We start from the raw sequence: 10,000 nt of genomic DNA, 5'->3' as shown, positions 1-10,000 counted from the left end.
CTGAAGGTGCTCATTGACTGGTGAGAATGGAGATTATATCGAACTCCGTGCTTACGCGGATTGTCTGCAATGGTTAACTGCACATGTATACGTTACTGCTTATGTACTCCTAGCTGAACCTGTATTCCCCGGTGTGCCCACAGAAGCGGCTCTAATCAAATGGAATAAAGCCTAAACTCTGAAGGTTCATCTCTCGCTCTCATTTCAAACACTTCCTGCATTCCTCCTGGATGTGCTTGTGCATGTAGCATGTGAAAAACAAGGACTAGTAGTTCATGGACATTTTAATATGGGATTAAGCCTGTCCTCCGAGTGAGAGAAAATAAATTTATCTTTATTTTTATTCTTCATTTTGTTGAGTTGGTGTTTGTGCTTTGCAGTGAACCTTCAAAGATTTTTCTCTGACTGGTAGCAAAAGTGATAATGTGCAGATCAGCACATGTGTATCATCATCATCATCATCATCATCATCATCATCATCATCATCATCATCATCATCATCATCATCATCATCATCATCATCATCATCATCATCATCATCATCATCATCATCATCATCATCATCATCATCATCACACCATTCCCTTTCTTGCCTTCAAGGCACATAGGGCTGCCGAGGTAGTTTCATTGGCAAGTTGTACAGTCCTGGACAGGTCGCCACTCCGATGCAGGTTACCCCAAATGGTTATTACTCCAGTACATTGGTACTCATTTTGCCAACCGCAGAAGGATGACCGGCTGATTCGACCCCACCTGGTGTTAATTCAGCAGCCAACGGGGATCAAACTCGGGACCCTAAGGTCCCAAGCCAGCCACCTTAACCGTGAAGCCAACACAATGCCACCATATATAAATGCAGCACATTTATTATTATGCCATCAAAAGTTAGCTTTTAGTTTCTCATGTACAATTTTTATTTCCTCTCTGCAGGGCTATGTATATATCTATATGTTACTAAAACTCTCATCTTGTATGTATGTATGTATGTATGTATGTATGTTCCCGAAATACAGCCAAAATGGTACACGATAGCGCAAAAATTTTTGGCCGCCCTTACTCACCATTCTCCTGCGGTGTGATGTATCAAGTTTCGTTCAAATCGGGCAACAAAAAATTATTAAATCAATTCCCGATTCAGTCAAGTACTCTTCGGGATTAGTTGATCAATGCAAACAACCTCAGCGGTATAGTTCGCTGGAGCTATCTTGTTTTCTTTCTTTCTTGTTTTCTTTTTGAAATGATTTTTTTTATTAACCGCTGTCACAACGGGAACCCAACGGGTTCACAGGTTGTCGTGTGTGTGTGTGTGTGTGTGTGTGTGTGTGTGTGTGTGTGTGTGTGTGTGTGTGTGTGTGTGTGTGTGTGTGTGTGTGTGTGTGTGTGTGTGTGTGTGTGTGTGTGTGTGTGTGTGTATGTTTGTATGTATATATGTATGTATATATATATATATATATATATATATATATATATATATATATATATATATATATATATATATATATATATATATATATTTATATATATATATATTATCAGATGCAATGGAAGGCCAATCACTGAACAAGGGATACCACTCTGATAGAGGACGGGAATTGGATCAGGATAATCTCACGTGACTTAAAAATGATCGTGAGCATCCCATTCACATGGTTGTCGCTATGAATGGTCAATCTTCACGGATCTTCTGTGTGTGCAATTTTAATTTTATTCGCTATTTGAAATTGTATTTTGATACGGGTAATGTGTGACGTTAAAAATGATTTGAGCTTGGTTCTCATTGCAGAATAAAATTAGGAATACCTGTTGGTGATTTGTTTAAACTGCTAGCTGAGCTGCTTTAACATCCCACCTCAGATGTTATCAAATGTCCTTCAGTTTTTTGGTGTGCTGTTTTAAATTTCAAGTTCATCCAATAGACTACAGAAATTAAGACTGCTAGTACGTGCCCGTAAAAAAAAAAAAATTCAAACCGCGAGCAACAAACAACAACCACGCAGGCCGTTTCTTCGCTCTCGAGTGCCCGTACGTGCATGGCCCGGAAGTTCGAATATTATTTGCAGTTACGATTATTCGCAATTTAGTTTTAATACCCAATTATTCAATTAGCGCCAACGTATTTTACCTTTTCGCAATGTCGTGGCAAGGAAAAACAAAAAGAGAAGAGAGAAAAAAAAAATTTACTTCCTCGTTCGGAGCATACCAGCACTCTGATGTTTCCGAAATTTATTCACCGTCTAATATGAAAACGATCATAACTTGGGGCATTGTGTTTATCTATAAATGCGCATAAGAAATCGAGAAATTATTAGAATACACGAAGTCATCATTATCCAGAAGTCTGTACGTTGTAACCCGTAATGGATCCGGAAGTCCGTACGTTGTAATCCGTAATGGCGAACGCGGCTGAGCTTCCCTTCCCCATCGGCCACGCCCACGCAAGAACGTGTCTTCTCATTAGTTTGGTAAATAAATGGCCATAACTTGGGAAGCACTTGTCCGATTAATATCAAACCTTGAAAAGGCACATCCTCAGGTCCCCAGCAATATACCTGGCAAGTTTCAATTCGATTGGACCAGCGGTTGTCGAGAAACAACGGACAGACACACACAGACACCTGGAATTGTACATAGATATGTAGCTACACTGCATGGCCAAAAGTATGCAGACACCCCTTATAATTAGTGGATTCAGCTGTTTCAGCCACACCCATTCCTGGCAGGTGTATCAAATCAAGCACACAGCCATGCAATCTCCATAGACAAACATTGGCAGTAGAACGGGCCGTACTGAAGAGCTCAGTGACTTTCAACGTGGCACAGTCATAGGATGCCACCTTTCCACCACGTCAGTTCGTCAAATTTCTGCCCTGCTCGAGCTACCCCGGTCAATTGTAAATTCCGTTATTGTGAAGTGGAAATGTCTAGGAGCAACAACAGCTCAGCCGTGAAGTGGTAGGCCACACAAGCTCACAGAACGGGACTGCCGAGTGCTGAATCACATAACGCGGAAAAATCATCTATTGCACCACTCACAACCAAGTTCCAAACTGACTGAAAGCAACGTCGGCACAAACACTATTCGGCGAGAGCTTCACGAAATGGGTTTCCAAGGCTGAGCAGCCGCACACAAGCCTGAGATCACAATTCGCAGTACCAAGCGTCGGCTGGAGTGGTGTAAAGCTGACCGCCATTGGACTCTGGAGCAGTGGAAACGCATTCTCTGGAATGATGAATCAGGCTTCACCATCTGGCAGTCTGACGGACGAATCTGAGTTTGGCGGATGCCAGGAGAATGCAATCTCCCCGAATGCACAGTGCCAACTGTAAGGTTTGGTGGATGAGGAATAATGGTCTGGGGCTGTTTTTCATGGTTCGAGCTCGGCCCCTTAGTTCCAGTGAAGGCAAATCTTTACGCCACAGGTCAGGTCAGGTATGGGAGCATGCGCCAGAGCAGCGCGTTGCTGCGTCCACTTTCTGCCGGTACTCCAGGGGCCTCCATCTAGCCATCCCCCAGGCAGATGCCTGGCCCATCCCCATCTCCTTGAGAAGCCGATCAACCTGCTACAACCATGAGGAATGTGATTGGCCCGTTGGCCTCCTCCACTCACGAGACTCCCTCGCTAAGAGAATCTGGTGAGCAGGATCAGTGTCAGGAAAACGAGCCACATGTCCATACAGCCGCAGCTGACGCTCACGGACTCTGCAGGTAACAAATCTCATTTGAGTCTCTCTCAGCAACCGCTCATTGGACACAAAGTCCGACCAGCGATTGCCAAGGCTTCTCCGAAAAGAACTGGTCCCAAAGGAATTAAGTCTCCGTCTCAGATCCTTGGGCTGAGTCCAAGTTTCGCATCCATAGAGCAAGACTGGAAGCACCAAGGACCTGAAGATTCGGACTTTGGTCCTCCCGCCCAGGTACCGGCAGCGCCACACCCCATTATCTATTGAATCCATGACTCCCTTGGCCCGACCCAACCATCTATTGACCTCTGACTCACAGCCAGCAGAGACATGAATATCACTGCCAAGGTAAGTGAATCTCTCCACGACCTCAACATCCTCACTACAAACAGGCACAGACAGGACAGTGGCATCCAATATGTCATTGAAAGCCTGGATCTTAGTTTTGACCCAGGAAACCCATAATCCCAGCGGTTCTGACTCCACATTTAGCACCGAGGGCCCACAAAAGGATATCGAAAGTCTCCGCAAAGATGACTGCATAATCTGCGAAATCAAGGTCAGAGATCTTGACATTCCCAAATGATGCACCGCAGCTTGATCTCTCCGACATCCTCCCGAGAATCCAGTCCATACAAGTGCTGTAAAGTGTGGGGGCCAGTACACACTCCTGACAAACTCCAGTAACAACTAGAAATAAGTCAGAGATGGTACCACCACATCTCACAGCACTCTCAGTACCAGAGTAGAGTTCAGACATCAGATCGATCAGTTTTTGTGGCACCCCACGAAGACCAATAATCCTCCAGAGGGCATCCGGATTCACTGAATCAAACGCTTTACAGAGATCAACATAGGCTGCAAGTAGCCCCTGCCGAAACTCTCGTCTGCGTTCGGTGAGGACCCGAAGAGCAAGGATACGGTCAATCGTTGACCTCTTTGGTGTAAAGCCTGATTGCTCTGGACGCTGGTGCTCAAGCAGATGGTGGTGAACCCTATCAAGAATTATCCCAGCAAAGAACTTGCCGGCACTGAGAGCAGCCATTGCAGTCTTGTTGTCGGTAGTTGTTGCAGTCTTGGCGATCACCTTTCCCTTTCCAGAGAGCGACAACAAGGCCCTTCTTCCAGTCAGTTGGGATGATGCCTGTGTTCCAGGCATAGCCCAGAACTGCATGCAACCACACGAGTGCAGCATTTCCACCAGACTTGAGAAGTTAAGCATGGATGCCACAGATCCCTGGAGCTTTACCCCATTTCAACCGGTTCACCGCAGCCTGTATTTCCACAAGCGAAGGTGGACCACAGTTGATTGGAGGTTTAGCAACAGGGAATGTAACACCCCTGACGTCCATCTCGACAGCTGGTGGATCAGCCTTTTACAACCGCTCAAAATAACTGGCCCAGCAGTCGTTCACTTCGGACTCCTCTGTCAAGAACCTACCACCCTCTGCTCTAACTGCAGTGCTCCGAGGGATGGGCTTGGATGAACGCAATGCGCAAATTCCCCTGTAAGCAGGACGAGAATCACTTGACCACAGGTGATGCTCTACCCCTGCACAGATTCCTCACACATAGGCCTCCTTGTCTACCCTTGGCGCACGTACAGTTTTACGCCTCGGTTCCCCGAACAGCTCAGCTCTGCCATTCAGCCTGGCCCTGCGATTCTGGTCAATGGTATCCAGTGTCCCTTGAGAGAGAACATTCTTCTTTGCCCTACGGTGAGTTCCCAGACATCCACCGCTACAGGATACGGTGACATTCTAGACGATTCTGTGTTTCCAACTTTGTGGAAGCAGTTTGGGGGAAGGCCCTTTCCTGTTTCACCCTTACAATGCCCCTGTGCACAAAGCGAGGTCCATATATAAATTTATTCGTCGAGATCAGTGTGGAAGAACTTGAATGCCCTGCACAGAGCCCTGACCTCAACTCCATTGAACACCTTTGGGATGAATCGGAACACCGACTGTGAGACAGACCTAATCACCCAACATCAGTGCCCGACATCACAAATGCTCTTGTGGCTAAATGGAAGCAAATCCCTGCAGCAATGTTCCAACATCTAGTGGAAAGCCTTCCCAGAATACTGGAGGCTGATATAGCAGCAAAGGGGGGGACCAACTCCATATTAATGCCCATGATTTTGGAATGAGATGTTGGATGAGCAGGTGTCCACATACTTTCGGCCAGGTAGTGTTTGTGCATTTGCCCTGCTTATGGCCCAGAAGCCTCTTTCTATACCTTTAAATTATGATGCAACAAACAATCATAACAAAAAGTTAATTTCTTTCAAAGTTTGAGAACTTCTTTAATTGCATACAAATTGAATTCCATTTCAGTTTTTCTGATTCTTCAAAATCGTTGGTTTGTTTTGCTGAAAGCATTTCGTTGTTGGTTTAGTCTGTCTTTCTGTATTTGCTGCACTCGGTTCCCCATGTAGGGCCGGAGGTTCTCTTCCATTATGCCCTCCATTAAGGCAATATGCCCTCCATCAAGTCACTGTTCTCTTGTCACTTCTGGAAGTGGTCCTAAGTCTTTGTCTTGAGGTCTTCCCAATGAGGTTCCAAATCTGCTGACCACCACTAACTCATGGTCTCTCACATTTCTACCACAGCTTACAATGCCTGCTGAGACCCTTGTTCCGACCTTTTTCCTGAAATTCCTCTTAACTGCTACTCCCGAAGGTGGACGGATGTTATGTTTTCACCCGTTTGTCTGCGAGCATGATCTCTCAATACGTTATGGATGGATTTGGACGAAACTTGGTGGACAGGTTGGGTGTTTTACGAGGACACATTTATTCGATTTTGTTGAAGATCCAAATCAGGATCCGGATACAAGGATTTTTAAAAGTGATTCTTCACTGTTGAGCGATTAGGGCCAAAAACAATATTTAGCACAATATCTCAAAAAGTTATTTACGGATTAAGACAGAACTTGGTGGATGAGTTGGGTAGGTGATGACGACAAGCCGATTAGATTTTGGTTATGGTCCGGATGCAGATCCGGCCTATCAGCCGGTTACAAACATATATTGTTCAGCCTCACGGAGATCTGCGCTCTTCAGAGTGCTGTTCTAATTTTGTACTGTGATGTTACCCGTATGTTGTCCTATGTTTTTTTCCCTTTGCTCAGTTACTATACTCTTTCATGAATTTTGAAATCTGTGGGAAAAAAAATACATAAAGGTTGTGTTTTTTGCAAAAGCCTAGTTGATCATTGACCAGTTGAGTGAATTACATTTGTCACTACTGTTTGCAGTAAACCGCATCAAGGAACAGTACAAAGTGTTTGTGCGCATTCCTCCCGATAATGAGAAGAACAACCTTATTCGCATCGAAGGTGATCCACAGGGTGTCCAGCAGGCCATGCGTGAGTTGCTGGAAATGGCCAATCGAATGGTGAGAAGCTTTCTGATATTTCTTCTGGTCATTGGTCGATATTTCTGCCTCCAGTGATTATGTGACTGATGATGCCATTTTTCAGTAAAATGTATGCAGCAAGGGCAGTGGATCATAACTGCTAAGTCTAGTAAGGGTAGGATAAATGGTTTCAGAGAAATAATTGCTTAATTATGTCTTTAAAAACCAATGTGGCTGCCACATGATGTGACTGATGAGATCATTGTTAAATAAAATATTTGTAGCAACAACAGTGGATCATCACAGCAAAGTCTCACATCAAAAGGCTAAGCGGTTTCAGAGAAATAATTTTAATTAATATGGTCGACTCGGCGCGGGGAATGTTGGTTGAAAATTTCAACATCAATCACATGGTCCCGCAGCCATGTTGGACAAAAAGACTTGCTGGATCAACGCGAAACTCGCAACAACATGATGGGCCACCCATTCTGAATTTGATTTGATAAAGAGGACTCCATGGGTCAGGTGTCCGATCTAAGCGGGGCGGCATGGTTTTTTTTTGTCATACTTCCATATGACCTCTTCATTTCATGTGTCAAACACTTTATCCGGTCGGTCTGAAAATTTTTGATGGTCATCTCGGGTTAAATTGTAATTGGTGAAAAAACTGAGGATTTAATCGGTCACGTGGTTTGGCAGCCATGTTGTTTTTAACATAAAATCTTCTTCGCCGTAACGGCTGAACAGGTCGAGATGAAACTTTACACAGATATGATCTCCGATCCATGAGGAACCAAAAGTTCTCCACCGATGATGTCATAGGTCACATGGTTTGGCAGCTTTGATTTTTTTTTTTGAAGAATAAACATTTTAAAATAATCTTCTGCAGAACGGCTTGACAGATTGATGGAAAACTTCACTTACATGTTCCCCAAGCCTTGGGGATACCAGAGTGTTCATGAATAATTAATAGGTCACATGGTCTGGCAGCCATATTGGTTTAAACAAAATTCTTTTAAATATCTTTCTCTTGAACCCCTTCATCAATCGATGTGAAACGTGACGGTTATGATCGTGTAGACATGTGGAATATATATATTTTTTAATTTCAACCTGATCAGACATATGGTCTGGCAGCCATAATTATTTGATATTTTTAATCTGGGTTCAGGGATTTTAATCAAATTTGGTACAATTATGTATAATGATGTAATAATGTGAGCAGAGGCATATCTGGCGACGTCGTGACATCGAAGGTAGTCATTCTAGTTTTGCTATAAAATCCTTGAAAGTCATTGCTGGCAACCTTGGCTATACGTTTAGATCCCACAAACATCCTTTTCATTCTCTCTTTTGTTTTTTTTGAAAGGAAAATGAGCGCACAAAGGATATGATTATTGAGCACAAATTTCACCGTACAATCATTGGTCAGAAAGGAGAGAAGATCAAGGAAGTGAGAGACAAGTTCCCTGAGGTATTGCTGCTGCTTTATTTTTTGTTTTTTCACATTTTGAAGACAGATGTTGTTCATGATAGGGTCATGACCACATGCAGTGCTTTGCTGCTGCTTCCAGTGAGTGCATTGTGCTCATGTCAAAATGATGCACCATTTCCTGAGTCTGTCTGGCGTTGTTGCCGTTCCATCAAAATAATTGTGCCTCCAGCAGGAAATGCAATTTCCCTTCAAGCTATTACCATTATCAAAATGGCTCATAAGGCAAAATGATTATCTTGCATTGCTGCCTCTAAATCCTGACCTCTTCAGTGCATGGTCTCTTTATGGAACAAACCAATTGAAAGACCTTTGTAAACATACATGATGTTTGCATGCATAAGAGTCTGTCTGTCTTTTATGGGATCAGATGTAAATTGTTTCATTGTGCTGTTTTGTAACCCAGATAAAAATGACAAATATAGTGTTGCATTGCTCTTTTTATTCATTTATTTATTATTATTAATCTTCAGTTACTACCACCTTCCATTCTGATTGTTGTTATTTTATTATTTGCTGATTGAACATTTGATCATGTCTCATCACAATGAGCCAGTTACTTATTGTTTACATGGCTGGGAGAAGAGGGGATTGAAACTCCACTGTTGTGTGTATACGTATGTATGTATCTATGTGTATATATGTATGTATATATATGTGTAAATATATATATATATATATATATATATATATATATATATATATATATATATATATATATATATATATATATATATATATATATATATATATTGTTACGAATTTGTGAATTTGATTGCACACAACATACAGGTTCCTTTTGTCAGCTATGTCGATAAGTGCTTGGTCCCTAGATAGCTCACCTTCCATTGTTTAAATGTTCAGAAATCGATTAGATGCGCCTCGGATAGATTTAATAGTTAGGGAACGAACAATGTAGACATCCCTCCCCCTCTTCTGTGAAGAGGAGGAAGATTCCTGCCGTCCCGTGACTCATGACTCAACTCCCTCCCACCCGTGGTTGAGTGGGGGGATGGAGTACGTGGGCATGAGTCACGCCGGGATCGGGGGAAGGGCGGAGAAGGATAAGGACGAGATCCTTTCTTTGTTCTTGGTTAGTAAGCTTTTTGCTTCAGCAGAGAGTAGTCGTTCAGCAGACCGTCGGGTCCTGATTGGCTTGGGTTGGGGTTGAGGCCTTCGGAAGCTTTTTGCTTCGGCTGGCTCAGTGAGCTTCGGCTGAGGCCTGACTCGGGAGGAGGCTTTTTGGAGGCTCTTTGCTTTGACGGTTCCGTGAGCTTCAGCTTTTGCTTGGCTTGGGAGAGCTTTTTGCTTCAAGCTGCCCTGTTTGGAGGGAAGTTAAGCCGGTCGCTCAGCTCGAGCTGCGAGTGGTGGCTTCTTCTTCTTCTTGGTTCGTGGAGCTCTTTGTTCTCCATTTTGGTTCCCGGCTTGGTGCGACTCATCGACCTCTTCGTGGAGGTGGTTCCTCGGG

General features: G+C 43.6%; 1 protein-coding gene across 1 annotated transcript in view; it reads left to right on the top strand.

Annotated features, from left to right (window-relative positions):
• Positions 1-10,000, top strand: part of HDLBP (high density lipoprotein binding protein) — a 173,142-nt gene that overhangs the window by 83,892 nt on the left and 79,250 nt on the right. Inside the window, exons 12-13 of the mRNA XM_085879608.1 lie at positions 6,940-7,079; positions 8,410-8,514. Of these exons, the coding sequence (XP_085735734.1) occupies positions 6,940-7,079; positions 8,410-8,514 (245 nt within the window). The remainder of the gene's footprint in view (positions 1-6,939; positions 7,080-8,409; positions 8,515-10,000) is intronic.

Source organism: Eptatretus burgeri, chromosome 4 (genome assembly GCF_056783735.1).
Source record: "Eptatretus burgeri isolate ZD-2024b chromosome 4, Ebu_testis_v1, whole genome shotgun sequence".
Taxonomy (NCBI): domain Eukaryota; kingdom Metazoa; phylum Chordata; class Myxini; order Myxiniformes; family Myxinidae; genus Eptatretus; species Eptatretus burgeri.
Note: the sequence above shows the minus strand (reverse complement) of the source record. Positions and strands in the feature narration are given on the sequence as shown.